We start from the raw sequence: 21335 nt of genomic DNA, 5'->3' as shown, positions 1-21335 counted from the left end.
GTAAAAATCAGTTGTAGGAGCCAGACAAAGTGGAACATTTGCCACTCTGTTTAGCAAAATATGTCATATTAAAAAACCTGACATTAAAACTGGTTCAATTCATTACGAGTGGACCACTCAGTGCAAACAGGGTGGATTATTTCCTGATCTGAAGTTCCAAGCAGATGTTTAAGCTCTGACGTTCGTCTTCGTTTATTCATTAAAACTTGTTTCAATTGATCGGTAGTCCAGTCAGAGGTGAGGTGCAGCTATTTGCTGCTGCACTATGTGTCCAAAACAAATTTTTAACCAGTTTTTAATGTCAGGCTGCTAATTTACTGGTAAATGCGACGCTGTTTTACTCATAGAACTGACTTTAACGTCGGTGCCTCACCGCCGTGAATCTCACCGCCGTGAATCTCACCGCACGTCACTGCCAGACCAAGCCTAAATGCGCCCCCCTGCCCCCCAGTAACGTGTTGTTTAAGGTATCAACTGCATTTGCAAATCAATTGCCGCACATCAGACACCTTTTGTCGAGCAGTGACTCAGTTCTTGAAATGTCAGAAAAGGCTGAAAATTCAGCTTTGAGGGTCTTTCATTCACCTTTTTGCCAGTTTCTACATGTGTTTCCGCAGAATGGACCGTCACTAGATTCCAGGTTACAGCACTGACACTCGACAATGGCATGTGTGTGGACACACTTGTTCATTTTACACAGAATGGTGAAGTACAATCAATACACAATAAACTGTTGTGAATAATCAGTTTAGTCTTGTATTATGCTTGAAAAAATCCCCACAAACGTATTGTTATGCTCAAGGACATAGGTATCCTGTAATGCCTAACCCATAATATTATTGAGGGCTGATTCCTGTAGTGAATGCATAAAACAATTGGGGACGTTGGAGGTTTGATAGATAGGGCATTTTAGGTATAATGGTGAAACTTTTAGAATAGGGGCGGAAAAAATAACTATTATGGTCATATAATCAAAAATATGACGTCCACAATATTGATGCCAGTTCCTAAGAGGAAAATATTAAATAAAAGTAATAACTTTTTTTATAAGTCAAAAATGCAAGAGGTTAGAGGCAGACACTTACTATTCCGGAGCATGTTGATATGGCTGCAGAGGAGGCTGACAGATTCCGAATAAATCCTTGATACAGGCATTTGTGAAACTCTAGATCACCCATCACCGTGGAAATGCCATCCGGCCCCAGCATCTGTACAGTGAACCCTGGAACCACCACAGAGGAAGGATGCAGGTCCAGGTGCATGTTCTGCCCAAAGGCAGAGACCCAGTAGTGCAGAGAGGAAGAGAGGGACCTCTGGCTGCGATGGGGTCGCCTGAACACATTGTGCGTCAGGTATCCTCCTGCAGAATCTACTTCCACTGGGATTACAAAAACGTAGTCTGAGGGGAATTGGGACCAAAGAAAATTACATAAATAAGACAACATAAAATACTTAGGATTCAAGAGCTATTCTAGGATGGAGTTGTAATTTGTGTGGCAAATGTTTTGACATACAACTGCTCAGATTCAGCTAATTATTTCCGACATATTCTAAAAAGTCAGGCAGATATTCAGCTAAACATGTAGTTTTATGCATTCATTTTTGTGGAGAGGGTGACAAAACTGAAAGAATGAAATTAAATAAATTGGTTCCAGCTTGTATGGTATTCTATTTTTTTTCCAGGTTCTATCTGTTAGAAGGATTAATCAAATAGTTAAGAATGGGTTTAGAAAAATCTGATACCACACTAACTTTTCTAGATTCTATCAACATAGCTTAACATGGTGTCACATTACAGTTACATGAATAAATGCACTCAGAAATTAATCAGCATCTAAACAGGTTACTTTCCGTGCTGTCAATCAGAGACAAAATCTCTTTTACAGATATGATCCTCAAACTTTTAAAAGGATGGTAGACGGTGTGTTAAAAAGTCACATCATAAATACATGAATATCAGGCATTGGTCAATACTTCAGAACCGGCGGTTGTAAATGTTGGGATGTCCAATTTCATGCACTTTTAATAGATTCAATGGAATGTAAAACATTTGGTTTATCAACTAACCAACCCTTTCAGTTTGCTCAAGAACTTTTGATTCTCTTTATCTGGCACCTAAACACTTCAACAGGGGAACTACTGGGAGAATAAGTGTGGTTTATTTGCTGGGTTTCCACTGGTCAGAGCATCCAAGCGGGAATCCCAGAGTGTGTACTTACTGGTCTGTTGTTAAGCATATCAGACCTAAGCAAGAGTTTGTACCATTTTTTTTGCCGTATTTGTGTTTAAGTATATCTCAGATTAATCACATTTTACAATGAAAGCAAACCATTGGCAAGAACCTCTAATCAAATATGCCCCATAAACAAATTTCAAGGCAGCTGGAAGAATAATTTGTGTACTGTATGTCAAGACACTCACCGTGATTTAAACCGTGGCTGCTGCTGGCTGACACGCTGTGGGAGGTATGTGAGCTGTAAATGTGCAGCGTCTGCAAAAAATAAATGAACAGGTAGCAACAGGTTGAATGTACAACAGAAGTGGAAGTCAATATTGTATAAATGGAGCTGCTCTGTTGAAAGAGGATCTGCACTAGTTTTATTTGGGTGACAATCACTTCCTTTGCAATGAATGACAAAAGTTTGACATCAATCATTTTGAAAAATTCTTTTTGATTGGTCTGCTCCCAAACTATATTAGTATAGTAACTATATTTGGATGTGATGGATTACTTTTTCATAAAGACCCACATGCCTTGACAATATTCCAGGATAAGAGGGTTGACAGGAGCCTGACGGAGGTGCAGCCAATCAAAGGGATGGGTAAAGTCCATATCAGAAGAAAAAAGCAATCCATGGTGATGGCACGCGCGCTTACACTTCCTCCATTACCTTCTCAAAGACTGCCAAAGCAATAATAACCTGCGATATCGCATAATGTAATATGCAAGCATTGTTCTGCTCCCTGCTTTGTTCAGGTGAAGTAGGCAGGTTGCAGCAGCTGCTGCAGTGCGGTACGCACAAAAGCAACGGTCGCGTTTGTTTGTGTTGCAGATCGTAGTGCCGGGGAGGACCGAGAAGAGTTGACTGAGCCCAGACCGGCTACTTGAGTGTCAGCCTGCAGTACGGAGCGCGAAGTAACAGCCAGCAGCCAATCAGCGTAGAGCATAATTTACCACGTAGAGATAACAGAAGAAAAAGAGGGTTCCCTTCTCGCAAAGGCTGGGCTATTGATGCCTTCATAGAGGCTCGTAAATCTCAGATTCCATCGTCTCGACATCACAGCAATCGTTAGTTTTAATATAAGTAAAAAAATGAATATGTCATAGCTCATAATAAACATAGTAAAGTACCATACAGATACGGAGCTCATAGAAGACGTTACCCTAATATTTGATTGCGTATGAGCACTGTTTTTATGGATGAATGGCTTTCATATTTTGAGAATAAACTGGTGTGTGCAAAGGGAAAGTCTTCCTGACGGAACTGTCACCATACCGTCATAACGCAAAAAGTGGAGATCGATGACATAAGAAAACGTGCATCTCAGGCTTTCCTTTCAGGCATACATATTTAAATAAATGTTGCATCCTAATGGTTGCATCACAGTGGGTGAACAATGATGCCTGTTTTTATCTTCTTATCGTTCACTTCAGTGCGTTGTGTCATATGTTATTTCATGCCCTACATTCATATTGCAGATTTTTTGTTTAGGCTGGGCTGCAGGGACTGTAAATAACACTAACTAAAATGGATTTCAGATTTCATAAATGCTGCTTAAGGCAACTTTCTGATTCCACCATAATATGATCATTTGGACAAATGCACAAAATATGAAACAAGTGCAGATCATCATGTAATCAGTCATCTTTCATGATTTTCTTTATGGTTCATGGTCTCTATATTGTTCAAACAGATACAGTGGGTTTTTTTTAGAAAAATAATATTGTATACTTTGTCTCCTTGAGGAAATTATTTTTTCACTCACACTTCCCAGGTCACACTCCAAATGATTTGACCCACAAGGGTTTTGAACTGGTGACTTCCGGTCCCCGGTTCAAGGCTTGGTAGACTTAGTTACTGCCACCCCAGTTGTGTCTTGATATCAGTGTAATATTAGCACAAATAAATGTCATGCCTCTATGATTAACAGTGCGGCACAGTGGCGCAGTGGGTAGTGCTGTCGCCGCACAGGCAGTTCCGGGTTTCAGTGCCGCTGTACGGAGTTTATACTCCTCGTGTCAGTGTGTCTGCCTGTAGCTCCGCTGTGCACTGGCGTCGTGCCCAGAGTTTCCCCGCCTCACGCCCCAGTTTCTCAGCCTCTGTTCCTATCTAAGAAAACTTGGTGTTAACAGGCATCCTGACATATTCTATCAGAGGTGACCAGTTCAAACTGATGTAAACAGACACATTTGATGACTCATTGTGAAGTAGATTATCCATCTATCCATTTTCTGCTGCTGTATCTGCCGTAGAGGGTCACAGGGAGTTGGAGCCTATCCGAGCTGACATAGGGCGTGTGTGGGGGACACTCCAGGCACGACGCCAGTACACCGCGGAGCCAAACACAGAGACAGACAATCACGCGCACACACACACAAAGTCACTCCTACGGAAAATTTGGGACCGCCCAATCAACATGAAATGCATGCTACAGGAGGTGGGAAGAAGCCGGAGAACCCGGAGAGAAGTCACATAGACACGGGGAGAGCATGCAAACACCTCACAGAGCAGGATTCAAACCTGGAAACCACGTCTTTTGAGGCAACAGCGCTAGCCACTGCACCACCGTGCTGCCTCTGTAAAGGGATTAATTAAATTAAGTTACATTAAATTAACTTTTATTGATCCCATGACGGGGAAATGATCTTCTCACTTATTCATGTACATGCATATATATATATATATATATATATATATATATATATATATATATATATATATATATATATATATACACACATACATACTATATACACTGTTCACAGGAAACAACTGACAAAGGACTTCTTCCAGAGAAATAACATCACTCTTATGAATCAGCCTGTGTGTTCCCCTGATCTAAATCCAGCCGAGAACATATGGGGTTGAATGGCAAGGAACGTTTACAAAAATGGACACCATTTTCAGACCGTGGATGCCCTCCGTGAAGCCATCTTCATCACTTGGAGCAAAATTACCACTAGCCTCCTGGAAACACTAGCATCAAAAGCATGCCAAAATACCTTTTGGACATTTCAACAAGAATGCCAAAGCTATGCATCACTGACTGTATTTTGGGAAATTTAATTTCTATTTTACGGGGTTTTTTGGGTTTTTTTTAGATGTGGTCTTAAAATTTTGATTAGCTGATGAACAGCCGATTTCAGTTTAATGGTTGGTTGCAATAAATTCCTTACTCAGATGGTTTTTGTCTCACTACCATTTCTTCTTTTTGCATTTTGAATTACTATTTACATTCTTGTTAAGATCGAACAGTGCAAAATGAGAAGTCTTTTTCAACTGGTCTTAAAATGTTGATCAGGTCTATATATATACTGTATATATATATATGTATATATATATATATATATATATATATATATATATATATATACACAGTGGTTTTGAACCCCAGACATGGCAGACACAATCCAGTGAGGGTCCTTAGGCAAGATCCTTAATGCTATACCAGCCTACCTCAAAACATGAGTGAACACAATAATGACACAGTCATACCGGCTCGGACGTCGCCCGGGTTAACAAGGTCCGCGTCAGATGCTAGGGAACCAGGGCAATCTGATGAGAAATGGGCTACTGGAACAAGACACACATGGACAAGGGCGGAGAATACGGAGTTGTTGGAATGCTACTACACAAGTAATCCCAGAGAGAGGGGATATATGGGGCGGATGTGGGACCAATGGATGCTTCGAAACCCACAATCAAGGCTAACAAAGAAACAGCTGTTAGCCCAGTGTTCCAACATCCGTAACCGAAAACTGCTATCACAACTAGAGATCGATGGAATACAACAACAATGCTACGGCAAGGGGGAGCCAGGACGCCAGGTCAGCGGGGGGATATCACCCCCCCACAATCCGAGATTGGGTACCAAGCCCCAAGAGACATACACAGCCTCAATACAAGAGCTACTGACCTGAGAAGGAAGATCGTGACCCAACTGGAAACCTGGAGCCGCCGACAAATACCGAAGCTAAGTTGTCAAGTACCTTCAGAAGATCTGCTAGAAGATGTGAATGCCGCAATAAGAACCATCCCCACAGGGAACATAACTGAGACCAACAAGCTGATCCACAGTACAGCAACAGTAATCCTCGAGATGCTGGGATATAAGATCAACACAGGGCATAACAAACAATACATACAATACATACATGGAATACATACAAACAATACATGGAAGAGACGGTTAGAGGCCACGATAAAGGCGACACGGAGAGAAGTCAGCCAGCTAGCCGAGCTAAAGAAGGGGAACATGGTGAATAAAGGGGTACCCAGAAAATACAGCAAGCTCTCCATGCCTGAAGCACTCGAAACTGCCAAACAGAGACTAACGGCTCTGGCTACCCGACTGAAGCGATACACCAAGGAGATTGAGGCCAGGAGAATAAACAAGACCTTCTCCACTCAACCAGCAAAGGTGTACTCTCAGTGGCAGGTAACTAGCATCCGGCCAGACCCACCAAGAGCTGAGGTGGAGAAATACTCGAAGGGCATATGGGAAAGAGAAGCATCACACAACACCAATGCCCAGTGGCTAGTGGACCTGAGGACTGACCACAGCTGCCTCCCAAAACAAGAACAAGTAACCATCTCAATGGCAGACATCCAAAAAAGAGTGTCAAAGATGAAGAGTTGGTCAGCACCGGGCCCGGATATGATCCATGCATACTGGCTAAAGAAGCTGACAGCACTCCATGAGCGTCTAGCAGCACAGATGAACCAGCTGCTAAGGGATGGGACGCACCCAGAATGGTTGACTGAAGGCAGGACAGTCCTGATCATGAAAGACCCACAGAAGGGATCTACCCCATCCAACTACCGGCCAATAAGCTGTCTCAATACAACATGGAAGCTCCTGTCAGGCATCATGGCGGCTAAGATGAGTAGGCACATGGATCAATATATGAGCGTGGCACAGAAAGGAGTTGGTAGTAACACCAAGGGAGCCAAGCACCAGCTACTGGTGGACAGAGCAGTACACAGAGACTGTAAGAATAGGCAGACCAACTTGTGCACCGCCTGGATTGACTACCAGAAAGCCTATGACTCAATGCCACACACATGGATACTGGAATGTCTGGAACTGTATAAGGTCAACAGGACACTAAGAGCCTTCATCAAGAACTCAATGGGGAAGTGGAAGACAACCCTGGAGACTAAGTCCAAGCCAATTACCCAAGTTAACATCAAGTGCGGCATGATGCACTATCACCACTGCTGTTCTGCATACGCCTGAACCCCCTCAGTCAAATCATCACAAAGAGCGGCTACGGATACTGATTCCGAAGTGGGACAACAATCAGCCATCTCCTCTACATGGATGACATCAAGCTATATGCAGGGAATGAGCGAGAAATTGACTCACTGATCCACACCACCAGGATTTACAGCGACGATATAAGGATGTCATTCGGATTAGACAAATGTGGCCAGATGGTATCAAGAAGAGGCAAGATGATCAGAACTGAAGGGGTTGACCTACCAGGGGGCAGGATAGAACACATCAAGGACAGCTACAAATACCTTGGAATCCCACAGGCTAATGGCAATCATGAGGAGGCCGCAAGGAAGTCATCCACAGCCAAATACCTCCATAGAGTAAGGCAAGTCCTGAGAAGTCAGCTGAATGGTAAGAACAAGGTCCGAGCCATCAACATGTATGCACTGCCGGTCATCAGATACCCCGCTGGGATCATAAGCTGGCCAAAGGAGGAGATAGAAGCCACAGACATCAAGACGATAAAGCTCCTCACCATGCATGGAGGGTTTCACCCCAAGTCCAGCATCCTGAGGCTGTACACTAAGCGGAAAGACTAGTGAGCATCAGGGCCACTGTCCAGTGTGAGACATCAAAAATCCAAGAGTACATCAGGAAGATGGCCCCAACAGATGAACTGCTCAGCGAATGTCTTAGACAGCAGAAACCTGAGGAGCAAGAGGAGGAGGAGGAGGAGACAACATGGAGGGACAAGCCCCTACACAGCATTTACACTGTCAAATAGAGGAAGTGGCTGATATCAAGAAGACCTACCAATGGCTGAATAAAGCTGGACTGACAGACAGCACAGAGGCACTGATCATGGCAGCACAAGAACAGGCCCTAAGTACAAGAGCAATAGAGGCCAATATCTACCACAGTAGATCTGACCCAAGGTGCAGGCTATGTAAAGAAGCCCCAGAGTCAATCCAGCATGTGGTAGCAGGGTGTAAGATGCTCGCCAGCTCAGCATACATGGAAAGGCACAACCAAGTAGCTGTGATAGTGTACAGGAACAGCTGTACCCAGTATGGACTAGAAGTACCCAAATCCCAATGATACATACCACCAAAGGTGGTTGAGAACGACAAGGCTAAGATCCTTTTGGGACTTTAGCTTCCAGACCGACAAACAGCTGCTGGCTAACAAACTGGACATAGTGGTGATGGACAAAGAGCAGAAGAGAGCAGTGGTGATAGATGTGGCGATTCCAGCTGTCGCCAACATCAGGAAGAAGGAACACGAAAAGATTGAGAAGTACCAAGGGTTGAAAGAACAGCTGGAACAGATGTGGAAGGTCAAGATTAATGTGGTCCCCGTGGTAGTAGGAGCACTTGTGGCAGTGACCCCCAAACTGGAAGAATGGCTCCAGCAGATTCCTGGAACAACATCTGAAGCCTGAGTCCAGAAGAGCGCAGTTCTAGGAACAGCTAAGATACTGCGCAGAACCCTCAGACTCCCAGGCCTCTGGTAGAGGACCCGAGCTTGAGGATGACACACAGATACCACCCCACAAGGGTGAGAGGGACTTTTTTTTTTTAATATCACAGCACAATGTTACTTACAGGCTCATTGAAACATACACAACACACTAGGGGCCAGTAGGCATGCAATTAGTACAGCAGTACAGGGGAGGCAGAGTAACGGGTCGTGTGAGGGAGCAGCTTGTAGCTCAAACAATGGTGCTATAAAGCTGCACCAGTGTGTGGGGGCTACAATCAAATCAAGCTGCAAAAAGCAGAAAGTCAGTAGCCAAATTTAAAAGATCTAAAACTGATGATGGAATACATTTACAGCACATTAAACTCAATTTTGCTTGTTAAAATAAAATCTGAAAATATGGACTCAAAGCTGGGTGCAAGAAAAAAATTACGTGTACTCAGTCTAAATTATTTGTAGCCGTGTTTTGGGAGTGCTATGTTCCTCCAATCAGACAGTTGTCTTTCACTTACTTTAAAAGCCAGTTTTGATGGAGGACAAACTTCTACCAATGCTCACTTCACACCCTCTTTGTACATAAACAATGTGAGTCTGTGCCTGGTATTAACTTACCTATGTATGAAATATACAGTATGTATCTGATGTGCCTTTGCACCACATTGACTTTACACCAGACTTGTTGTTTGATTATGAAATCCCTTTCTAATGCCTCGAGGTAGCAAAGCGCCTGACCAGACCTCAATTTAAAACTACGACTCACATTACTGCACAGATAGGCATATCACCCAAAAAATTACATAGGCCAAATATGTAATGATGGTAATCAAAATGTAGACCTTGACAATCTTTCTTTAGTCCAAAGTTCATCATTTCAGAGGAGAACATATGATGAATTAATCGATTTAAAGCATTGTCTAAAGTTTTGTACAAAGCAGAGTGAAAATTTCAGATCCAATTCCTGGATAAAGACAGTGTCAGAACATTTGATTTCTTTCAAATAATGTCTTTTTTTGTCTTGAGCCTACAATGTTTTTATACATTTTCACTGTCTTCTGCATGATTGTATTATAGTACCTCATTGGCTCGCAATAGCATGTTTGTCATTAAGATGTAAAATGCATTGTTGATTTTCCTAAGTGTCTGTGATTTGAGGTTGCTGGGAAAAATCCCACAATCTGCACTGGAGGGTAAATGCACTGCCATGTTCACAATGTGATGAAGGGTTAAGAAGAGACATAATCACATCGAAGGTTAGGAGGTGTATAAACGGCTTATGCTGGACTCCCTAACCTCTCTGCTCAGGCCTACCTGTCTGTTTGCATGAGCAAACTTAAACACAAGCATTACATTGATATTGCTGAATGTGTCCACACTGTTGTTCTTAGCACGGACACATCTACAGTATATTTCCCTCTGAAAATGTAGTGTGTCTTGTTTATTGTTGCTACAGATGCCAAATCTGAACAGTTGCACCCTGGCACACCACGGCTTGTAGCACTGTGCCATTGTGTCGACAGACGATGTGCTTATTTACAGTCTGCTAAACCATCTGTCTGCAACCCTTAGTAGTTACTTCCTCCCTCTCTACTTTTCTCATGATGTCTCTCTCCCTGTTGGCTTGTTGAGTTACCATTCAGAGGCAGTCAGGCTAGTCTGTTGTTTGTTTCCCAAAAGCAATAAAACATATCTGGTTGCAGCTGGGAATATAAGCAGTTGGGTTTTTCTAGCCAGAGATTGAAATAGATTGGAAAATTTAGAGACCACACTGAAGTGAGATCTGTACCCTGAGCCTCCTATCTTAGGATCACAGCAAGAGAGGAAGCAGAATAAAGAGATCATCTTGCAAATTAAGGGTATAAAACCTTGCAAAACTGTGTCTGTAGAGATGTACTGTATTTGAACTAAGGGGCTAGTGTAAGAACACTTGAAATACTTTCAGGGTGGATCTGAAAAGTCTTTGCAATGACTGTGAACATCTGAATGAGCAGTTGTCTTTTCATTTTTATACTTGGCTGAAGTGTTCAATATACTCGCATTCAGGTTGTTGGGAAAATGACGTTTTTCAGTATAGCAAAAATATCTGGAGCTTCACAGCATAACAGTTTTGCAGGATTTTTCCTGACCAATGAAGACAGCAAACTATTTTAGAAGTTTAAGACTAGTTTAAAGTATTTAAAGAATGAACACACGAAAGTTTAGAAAAGTGAATTCATATGTTGCTACCAGCAGATGAACTACAAAGAGAATGTATTATCCCTGCTTACAGCAAATTTTACCTGCTTAATTGCTACATTAATGTATTTTTAGTGACACCCAAGGTGTGTATAGATTGCACATTCCTACAATAGTGAATCATCTTCAGATGTGGTGAAGGCTAATTATTCTAGCTCAAAGGCTACGCGATGATATCATGACGGATGATGCTTCACTACCAATGAAAATGAGTTTACCTACAAGCATTCACCTTTAGATGGCATGTGATTAAAATCTACTATGCAGTTTCTTTTTTAAAGTGACAATTTCTCATGTGTTAAGGATTGATGGTGTGTTCCACAGATGACTTTTACTCCAGCAACTGGATTTCAGATATGTGAAGTCAATTGTGCCAATGTTTGTGCCTTAACTTAACCAAAGCGTAGTTTCATGCTAACTACACATTACACAGTCTTTACATCTCACCAAGAGATTTCAAATGTTAACTTTGACATCTGGATGGGAGTTGACAAAGTATCTGACAACCTGAGTGAGGGTCAGTATCCTATTCTGAAGGCACACAATGAAAAGGGGTACAAAAAACTGCTCCCAGTTTTGAAATTTTCACAAGTTCCAATAGCTGAACACTTTTTTATGCAAAGGTTTCAAACTAATTTATCCCAGAAGAGACCCCTTTCTTCCCAAGTTGGGTGTAGCTACTTGAGAAAATGGATGTGCTGTTTCAAATACAGTAATTCATTGAAGTCCTTAGATGAGCAAGCTGTTACCTCAGGAACATGTCAGCTTTTCCCTTGGTTTCACCAGCTTTCACTTTGCCTTTGTTTGTTTGTTTTTCCTGTCATGTGGCATAGCTTTTTCCAGCTTGGGCTCCAGAAGCTCTTCTCCTGTCTTCTGCTCTCATCCTGTATTTGGTCATTGTAGACCTTATAATTTCCCTGCCGCTTCTATCCATGAGACTATTTGGGGTGAATTTCTTATTATTGCTGACAATGTCAGCGGTTGCCAGATTAGCAAGCATCTGTTTGCTTTTAAGTCATGTCTTTTCCTTGCGCAATCTCCTGGATATAGATCACATGTGGCCTGATCACATGCATCAATGTTTATGTCTGAGAATGGGGTAGTTTGAAATTTCAATACAAAGATGCATCAACTAGGTTAGGTTACACAGAATGTGAAAATGTCTAGCCAAGTCTCTATTATACATGCAGGCACTCCATGTATTTGTGAATGTGTGTTTCTGTCATTACTGAGTGTCACTTATCATGCATTAAATATGTAAATAATATAGTTTAGCTCACAGATGGTTGATCAGGTATTTTTGAAATAGCATCTGTAATGTCACTCATGTAGAGGAATGAAGAACAGCACAACTTAGGTTATTTAACTCTACAGTGAAGTTAGGACCACTGTGTACAGGCATCGGAAAAGTTACTTGAAATTATTTGTCTCCTGCAAAGGAGGTAATGATAATCGTCTTACTGTAGCTTCTGTAATACAGACTGTTATATGAGTGTGGCATCATTTTTTTTTACCTCACTGTTCTTTCTAAAAGTAGCAAAGATTTGGCAGAGACAATTGGAGGTAGGAGGCAGTAACCCTGTTAAAAGGGTTGTGTCGTACTTTTCGTAGTACACAAAGGGCAGAGGGTTATCGACCATGTGCAGACTGTAAAGCCCTTTAAGACATTTCTGTGAATCTGGGCTACATAACAATAAATAAACTTCACACTTAAATTATGTCTGTGATTAACGGCCAGAACATTTAAAAATCAGCAAATAGGAGCTAGCTGCTCACTGAAGAAGAGGAACAAACTGAAAATGTCTGCAAATGTTCTACCTTCAGAGAAGAGGACAGGATCAACCACCATGTAACAGGGATGTTAAATTATCGTGTTGTCACAATGTCAAACAGCAGGCCAGCTCCTTGTTCCTGCAAAACAAACCTTGCTGGGAATGCTATGCCTAATCAGATAATGCACAGATTTTACTGGAGACGACCATTGCATTGAAATGGACAACTGATTGATCTACAGAAAGCATCAATGAGACACGCAACCTGGAATGTTCTGACCCTCAACGCTCCTGGTACTGCGCCTCTCCTGGGAAAAAGCTGGCCTGATACTCTGTCAACATAGCTGGCCTTCGGGAGGTGCACTGGGTGGATGTGGGTGAAACCACTGCAGTCCAGTACCATATCCTTTGGTCAGAACATGAGGACTGCTGTGAAGAGGGTGTGGCTATCGCCCTAGACAAGAATTTATACAGAGCTTTTGTGAGCTCTGTATGACCCACGGACCGGTATCGGTCCGTGGGTCGTTTGGTACCGGGCCACACAGAAAGAAAAAATAATTTACATTACTTCTGTTTTATTTGTTTTGGAGTCTGAAATATGTTTTATTTTGAAAAATTACCCGATTCTTTGTTACATCCATCTATGTCAGTGGTCCCTAACCAACGTGACCCAGTACCTGGTCGCGGGACATTAGATACCGGCTGGCACAGAACGTTTGACTTCTTTATTGATTACCAGTCTAAAGATATTTTATTTTGAAAAGTGACGTCGGTGCGGTGACAGAAGACAGAGCTGGAAGTAGCAGAGATAAAGATGCTGAGGTTCTCTTTGGGAGTAACCAGGATGGATAGGATCAGGAATGAGTACATCAGAGGAACGGCACATGTTCGAAGTTTTGTAGATAAAGTCAGAGAGGCCAGACTGAGATGGTTTGGACATGTCCAGAGGAGAGATAGTGAATATATTGACAGAAGGATGCTGAGTTTTGAACTGTCAGGCAGGAGGCCTAGAAGAAGACCAAAGAGGAGGTTTATGGATGTAATGAGGGAGGACATGAAGGCAGTTGGTGTGAGAGAGGAGGATGCAGAAGACAGGGTTTGATGGAGACAATTGATTCACCGTGGCGACCCCTGAAGGGGAAAACCGAAAGGAAAGGAAAGGAAAGGAAAGAAAAGGAAAGGAAGAAGACGTTGGTGCGGAATGACGCACAGACAATAGCATGTGTCTGTTGATGTCTCCATTTTACAGAAAACCACTGAGGACAATTTATTATTAGATTTCAGCTGTCCTGGCATCATTAGCAATTATCGAGTCCGTGAAAATATTGTCTTAGATGGGGCAAAAAAGGTTGGGGACCATTGATCTAGAATACTGACAGCCCGCCTCACACAAAAACTTGGAAAAGTCAATGTCATAGCCCTGCTATGCCCCAACCAATATAAGCAGTGCTGAGGATAAAGACGAGTTCTATAGAAAGCTCAACAGTATCATGTCCAGCATCAGTCAACATGATATCACCATGGTACAACGCTACCATAGCCTGTGACTTCCTCAAACATAGTGCATGGCCAGGACTCCTTGGACCTGTATCCCCAGATTCCAACACCAATGACAATGGAAAGAGGCTCCTCTCCAGTTCTGTGCTACAAATAATCTATGCATCATAACAACGCAATTCCAGCATAAACTGATACATACGTATACCTGGAACAGTAACAAAAAGATGACTGATCACAGCCTAGTCAGTATTAGATGGCGATCTAGCGTCTCCTCCTGTTGCACACTTCGTGGTGCTGAATTAGGAAATGCTGATCACTGCATTGTAAATTCCACCAACAGACTCAAGCTAAAAGCACAAGACCAACCAAAGCAAAACTTTGCTGTAAACTCCTGTCTGTTGAGAGACCCACTCATTAGCCTATCTTGAGCCGGAATCCGATATTGAATCCCAGTGAACAGTATCGTCAACTCGACAAACAGAGGAAAAAGGTACAAAAACAAAACCAAGAGTCCTACTGGGAAGAAAAAGCACAGTGCCTAGAGCATGCTTCACTGAACACTAATTATGCCATATTAGTCAATGAATATGTGCTGGAACAACCCCTAACTATCTAAGTATGGTCAATATTCAGCATGGCAACTCTCTTCCTGGGAAAAATGAGGTCCTAGACCGGTGGAAGGACCACTTTAGTGCCCAGCCAAACAAACCCCCAGTCACAGATAACCCTGATCTTCAACATCACGCAGATTGTACTCAACCCTGTAGTTAAACAAAGAGCCAGTAAGAACCGATGAAGTAAGAACACAATTAAAAAGACTAAGAACTTGCAGAGCAGCTGTGATCTGTAGCATAACAGCTGAGATGCTGCAAGCAGGTGGAGAGACGATGTTCGAGTGGCTAAAAGTTCATCATCAACTCAGTCTGGGTTCTGAAAGACTTCCCAATGAATGGCAGTGCAGAATCATCCCCCCATTCTGGAAGAACAAAGGTGACCGTTTGCTCTGCTCCGGTCATCATGGTATCACATTACTGTCAATTCCTAGAAAGCTATTTGCCACCATCCTGTTATAAAGATCTGTACTTGCTGTAAGATCAAAAAGAAGGAAACAGCAAGCTGGCTTTGTACCTGGTCAATCCACCGTTGACCACATATCAGCATTGAGGCACTTCATTGAAAATGCAAAAGAATTCCAACAAATACATTGCCTTCATCGACTTCAAAGCTGCCTGCAACGCCATTGACAGGAATGCTTTGTGGTTACTACTACAGTGCTCTGGGGTCCCACCAAAACTTATAAGACTCTTCAAACTTCTGTATGATGACAGTCAGAGCTATTTCAGGATCAAGGATGACAATAGTGATTGGTTCAGTATTGCCTCAGTTGTACGTCAAGGTTGCGTGGCAGCATCAGACCTGGTTAATTGTGTCATCGACCACCTGATGAACAAACTAATTGACATCCATGGCAATGATATAAGAATCAACCTTGGCTCCTGGAATCTAACAGATCTAGCTTATGCAGATGATATTGCAGTATCTGCATCCAGTCAAGAGAAGCTCCACCAAATCCTGACCACCCTTAATACAGAAGCAGCGAAAATAGGAATGAAGATTAGCTGGTCAAAGACCAAGCTAATGCTTATTTCAATGCCATACCTCCTCCCCTCCAGGTTGATGGTGAACCAGTGGAATATGTGAAGAACTTTACCTACCTAGGCTTGTCTATAGCTGCTGATGGATTGATAGACCATGAAATATCCTGCAGAATCGACAAAGCTTCTGGAGCCATGAGAAAGCTTCAAAGGAATCTGGCATAAAAGGAACATCTCACTCGCCACCAAAATTAAGATGTACAACACTCTGGTACTTTATGTTCTTCTACATGGAAGTGAGACCTGGAAAATGAGGTATCAGGATAGAAAAAGTATTGATGTCTTTGATATGCAGTGCCAGAGGCGAATATTTGGTGTCAGGTGGTCTGATTTCATCAGCAATTAGAGGATCAGAGCCCGAACAAAACAACCCCCAGCCTCAACTAAATGCCCAAAGAAGGCTGACGTGTTTCAGACACCTTGTGCGCAAGAATGCAGAATATGTGGCCAAGGATATCATGGAAATCAACCCAAAACACATTGGATGGAAATGGCCCTTTGGGCAGATCCCGTCTCCGCTGGCTGGACACTGTCACACAGGACCTTAAGTCTATCAAGATGCCCCTACACCAAGCCAGAAAAGTTGCCAAAGACAGAGAGAGATGGATCTGGACCTGGCGAGACATAACTGCCTGCAAGCGCCATAAGTCAAGTAAGTCACAATATGAAACATCACACACAACACCAACAATACTGCATGACATAGCTTGCTCTTTTTTTGCTTACAGAATAACAACATGATATTTAACCTTACAATTCTTTCAGATACTTTTTATTTTTAATTTACAGCCAGAGCAGAGTAAAACCGAACATGATTATGTGCACCTATAAAAATATGGTTTACCAACCCAATTAGGTGCTGGTTCATCTTATTCCATATTTGGACATTGAGAAGCTCATTCCGCAGCAATTTGTTCTTTGACTTCCACTGCTCTTACTTGCTTTTTAACTTCCTGGTTGCAGTGAATGGATGACTGAATAACTGTGCATGCTTGTGTGTGTGTGTGTGTGTGTGTGTGTGTGTGTGTGTGTGTGTGTGTGTGTGTGTGTGTGTGTGTGTGTGTGTGTGTGTGTGTGTGTGTGTGTGTGTGTGTATGTGTGCGTTGTTGTGAGGGCAACCCAACTTTCACTTTGAAGTCAAGGCACTTATTAGTGACAAGGCCATTTCCTGTCTTAACAGCACCTGGACTTCCACTCTTTGATGACATCTCATAGGCGAATGCCTGTTATCTATCTGTGCTGTGTATTTTATGTCTCTCAGTGTTTTTTGCCAGGCACAATAAAAGTGTGTGGTACCAGGCCAAACTGTTTTCAATCTAACTTTTCATCCTCTGAATTCATTCATTCATTCCTTCATTCATTCATTCCAGAATAAAAATGACTGCAAGAGCAATATTAAGGGGGGCTCAGTGGCACTGTGGGTAGCACTTTTGCCCCACAGCAAGAAGGTTCTGTGTTTGATTCCTTTTTGTGTGGAGTTTGTATGTTTATATCCGCAACTTGTCCAATTCTTTAGTCTTCTCAGAGAGTGTCTGTGGGCAAAATAGAGACACGATAGCGTTCTTTTTAAAGATAATCCATAAAATCCATAACGCTAATTCATAAAGTTTGGTACCACTTTACCATTGCAGCTAACGTTAGCCAACCGGCAAACTACCACCACTGCTGGGAGAAGCCGAACAACTACACCAATGCCTCCACATACCTCTGGCTGTGACGGCTGCGTCCACCTGATCCAGACCATCTCCGAGTTGGAAAAGAGGATATCTATCCTGTACCAGATCTGAGAGGAGGAACAGATTCTGGGTTCCCTGGTCACCGGGAACTGTGCCACCACCACCAAAGAAGCCGCTGAGTTGGACCCGACTGTCCCATGGCTTGACACTGATCAGCCTCCAGATTTCTTTGCTAAGCTTGGAGCCAAACCAAAGTCCCAGGCTAACTCTACTCCCAGCCACCAGGAACCGTGGATTGCTGCGAGGAAGGGCAGTCATGGTGGGAAGCTCCTCTCCCGGTCGTATCCGCTGCAGGATCTCCAGCTGTCCAGCAGGTTCTCTGTCCTGGATGAGAAAGATTTCTCTCCACTCAGCAGACAAAACACCCCACCGTCGTCTTGGACGGACGGAACAGCAATCATTGCTTCCTGTTCAGGAAACAGTGGGGGCAAATATCCAAGAGCAAATTCAAAAGGTGACATACCAGTAGCAGCTGACGGAAGAGAGTTGTGTGCGTATTCCAACCAAGGAAGATATAAAGTCTAGTCTGCAGGATTCTGCGCCACAATACAACGAAGGGCAGCCTCCAAGTGTTGATTGGCTCGTTCACACTGGCTATTAGTTTCAGGACTTACTCAAGCACTCAAAGCTTCACAGAACTGCCTCCAAACATGAGATGAACGGTGGTCCTCTATCTGAAACAATGTCCACTGGGTTCCCATGTACAAGTAGGGACAGGCTAAGAGTGGAGGAGACCAGCTGGCCGTTGGTTTGATATTTTACCTCTGGCACAAACTGTGCAGGCTAGAACATAGTCTCCGGTGTCCTTCTCCATCGTTGGCCACCAGAAATTACGTCTGAGTAGGGCAAGGGTTTGACGAATCCCGGGATGGCAGGCAAATCAGGACGTATGCCCCCAGTGGATGACCTGGGAACGGACAGGCTGAGGAACATACAAACAATTGGGAGGACCATTACCCGGATCAGGATTAGTCTCTTGAGCTCTCCTGATGCATTAACAGGACATATACTAAATTATAACTAAAATATAAATAGTATAAAATTAAATATAATAAAATAACAATTAAAAAGCGCAAGTGAAATTAGCAGGAGGCCCACATGGGTGGGTAAGGTACACCCTTCTTACAATGTAAGGCGTCACAATCTAATATCACATCTAATATCACAAAATTTATCTAATATCACAACTGTCTAATATCACAACATCTAATATCTAGCTAATATCTATCTCACAATGGTCAAAAATATAATGCGTCACTATCTAATATCAAAACATCACAACACCTTGGCCCCACTACACTGCAGCACAGGCTGACATCCCCTCCATTCCCTCCATTCAACCTCGTGCTGACCTCGCCACCTCCCCCCGCTGCTGCTGAGAGAGTCAATGTATGCCGTGATTGCACGGGGCATGAAGGAGGGCCTCAGCCTCTCTGTGGAGGCACTGTGTGACACCAGTCTGAAGGTGCTTCTCTGCTGGGAGAAGGTGGTGTGCAGGGGGTGGCTGGTGTTATTCATGATAGCCCTGACTTTTGACATGGTCCTGCACTGCAGAAGCATCTCCACAGAGTCCAGGCTCAGTCCGACCACTGAGCCCACTCTGCGGATGAGTCTGTTAAGACGGCCCATATCTCTTTTTCCTGGCCCCGCCACCCCAACACACAATGGCGTATGACAGCACACTGGAGATTTCGGACTGATAGATAAAACATGAGAAGGAGCTTAGGACAAATGTTGAAGGAAGCCAGTCTCCTCAGGAAGTACATCCTGCTCTGCCCCTTCTTGTACACACAGTCCAAGTTGAGTGACCAGTCCAGTCTGCTGTCTAATAATAATATAATAATAATCCACCTTTAATTGTCCACACAATGGGGAAATTATATTTTCCTCTCCAGTTTTGTACATATATATATATATATATATATATATATATATATATATATATATATATATATATATATATATATATATATATATATATATATATATATATATATATATATATATATATATATATATATATGTGTTAGTCAGCATACACACACAAACATTGTATACAGTCCCCTGAACACAACACACACTAGGGGCCTGTAGGCATGCAGTTAATAACAACGAGTACAGGGAGGTGGAGGGACGGGTCGCAACTTCGGGGGTGCGCCCCAATGAGCAGCTTGTGGGGGGGACGGTGCCTTGCTCAAGGGCGCCTCGGCAGTGTCTGGGAGGTGAGCTGACACCTCCCACTGTCAGCTCACACTCCGAAGATGTCTGGCTGGAGCGGGAATCGAACCGCCGATGGCTGGGCGCTGTCTGGTTCCAAGGCGTCCGCTCTACCGCTGAGCCACTGCCGCCCCAGCCGCCCCTAGCTGCAGTCTCGGGAACTTATAGTTACCTACCACCTCCACCTCACTGCCCTCGATGATCACTGGCCTAGGGGGGTGGCCGCCAGAAATCCAGCACCATCTCCTTCATCTTGGAGACGTTGAGCTGGAGCTGGTTCTGTTGGCACCACTCCATGAAGTCAGCCACCAATGCCCTATACTCACTCTCATCACCCTCCCGGATGCATGCCACAATTGCAGTGTCATCGGACTACTTCTGGATGTGGTGGGGGTTTCGTTTCTCTTAAGGACAGGAGACAGTGTATAAAATACAAGATGTTTATTTGTCAATTCAAATCATGTATAGGTTGAGTAGCAATAATATCATTCACAGGTTGAGTATGAGTCCAATAATATCATCGATGATATTGACAGACAGGTTCAACAAACATACAATTTCAACAAATACTTATCTAAGCATGATGAGAGCTCTGGAGACAATGAAAAAGTCCTCCCATGTGTTGTTACAGAATATTCTGGGTACAGGAAAAAACTTCTAGTACAAACTAGGAAATGGATCACACATCTTTATATACTCTAAAGGCATGACTAGGGGGAGGTATGAACCTCGGCCCATCTGCTTTCAACCAGTTCTTTATGGGCTTTCAGTTGGTACGTCATGACCTCCAGACGTTACCAAAAATATCAAGTCAACAGTTTCACAAAACTATTTGATGACATAATATAATTAGTCATGCGAACCCTGTGAGGACATATCTGCTGCAGACATTCTTTGGATGACCCTGTGCAGAAACAAACATTCTAGTTTCAAGTACAGTATATGAAATGATCTGGCTAGTTGCTTCTGTCAGTGTCTAACTTCTTCCAAGGATACCGACAGTCATGCAAGCATTTCCAAATATGGTCTAACAGGAATTATTTTCATGCAGCGTCTTCATGACCTCGAGACATCCTGGGGCCACCTTCATGAGCGCTGAATAATTTGACATGCACAACAATCCAGATCTTTGGTTCTATGAAATGATATAATTTTATTAAATTATTTTATTGTTTTTAAAACTTTCCACCACAGTGGCCTGTATCCAAGTTGTGCTTGAAGTCCGATGTATAGAGGGTGAAGAGAATGGGGGACAGCATGGTCCCCTGTGGCGCCCCCGCGCTGCTGGTCACCATAGAAGA

General features: G+C 43.0%; 1 protein-coding gene across 4 annotated transcripts in view; it reads right to left on the bottom strand.

Moving 5' to 3' along the window:
• The window catches only part of adamts18 (ADAM metallopeptidase with thrombospondin type 1 motif, 18), a 149408-nt gene extending 146347 nt beyond the window's left edge, over positions 1-3061 (bottom strand). For 2 of the 4 annotated variants that reach the window (XM_068311285.1, XM_068311301.1), the window contains exons 1-3: positions 2755-3061; positions 2422-2491; positions 1086-1399 (exon numbers count right to left, since the gene is read on the bottom strand). In XM_068311285.1, the coding sequence (XP_068167386.1) occupies positions 1086-1399; positions 2422-2491; positions 2755-2856 (486 nt within the window). In that variant the 5' untranslated portion in view covers positions 2857-3061. Of the gene's footprint in view, positions 1-1085; positions 1400-2421; positions 2492-2754 lie in introns of those variants that run through there. The other 2 variants (XM_068311293.1, XM_068311310.1) reach the window with 2 other exon arrangements.
• Positions 3062-21335: the final 18274 nt, after the last annotated feature.

Source organism: Antennarius striatus, chromosome 1 (genome assembly GCF_040054535.1).
Source record: "Antennarius striatus isolate MH-2024 chromosome 1, ASM4005453v1, whole genome shotgun sequence".
Lineage (NCBI taxonomy): Eukaryota > Metazoa > Chordata > Actinopteri > Lophiiformes > Antennariidae > Antennarius > Antennarius striatus.
Note: the sequence above shows the minus strand (reverse complement) of the source record. Positions and strands in the feature narration are given on the sequence as shown.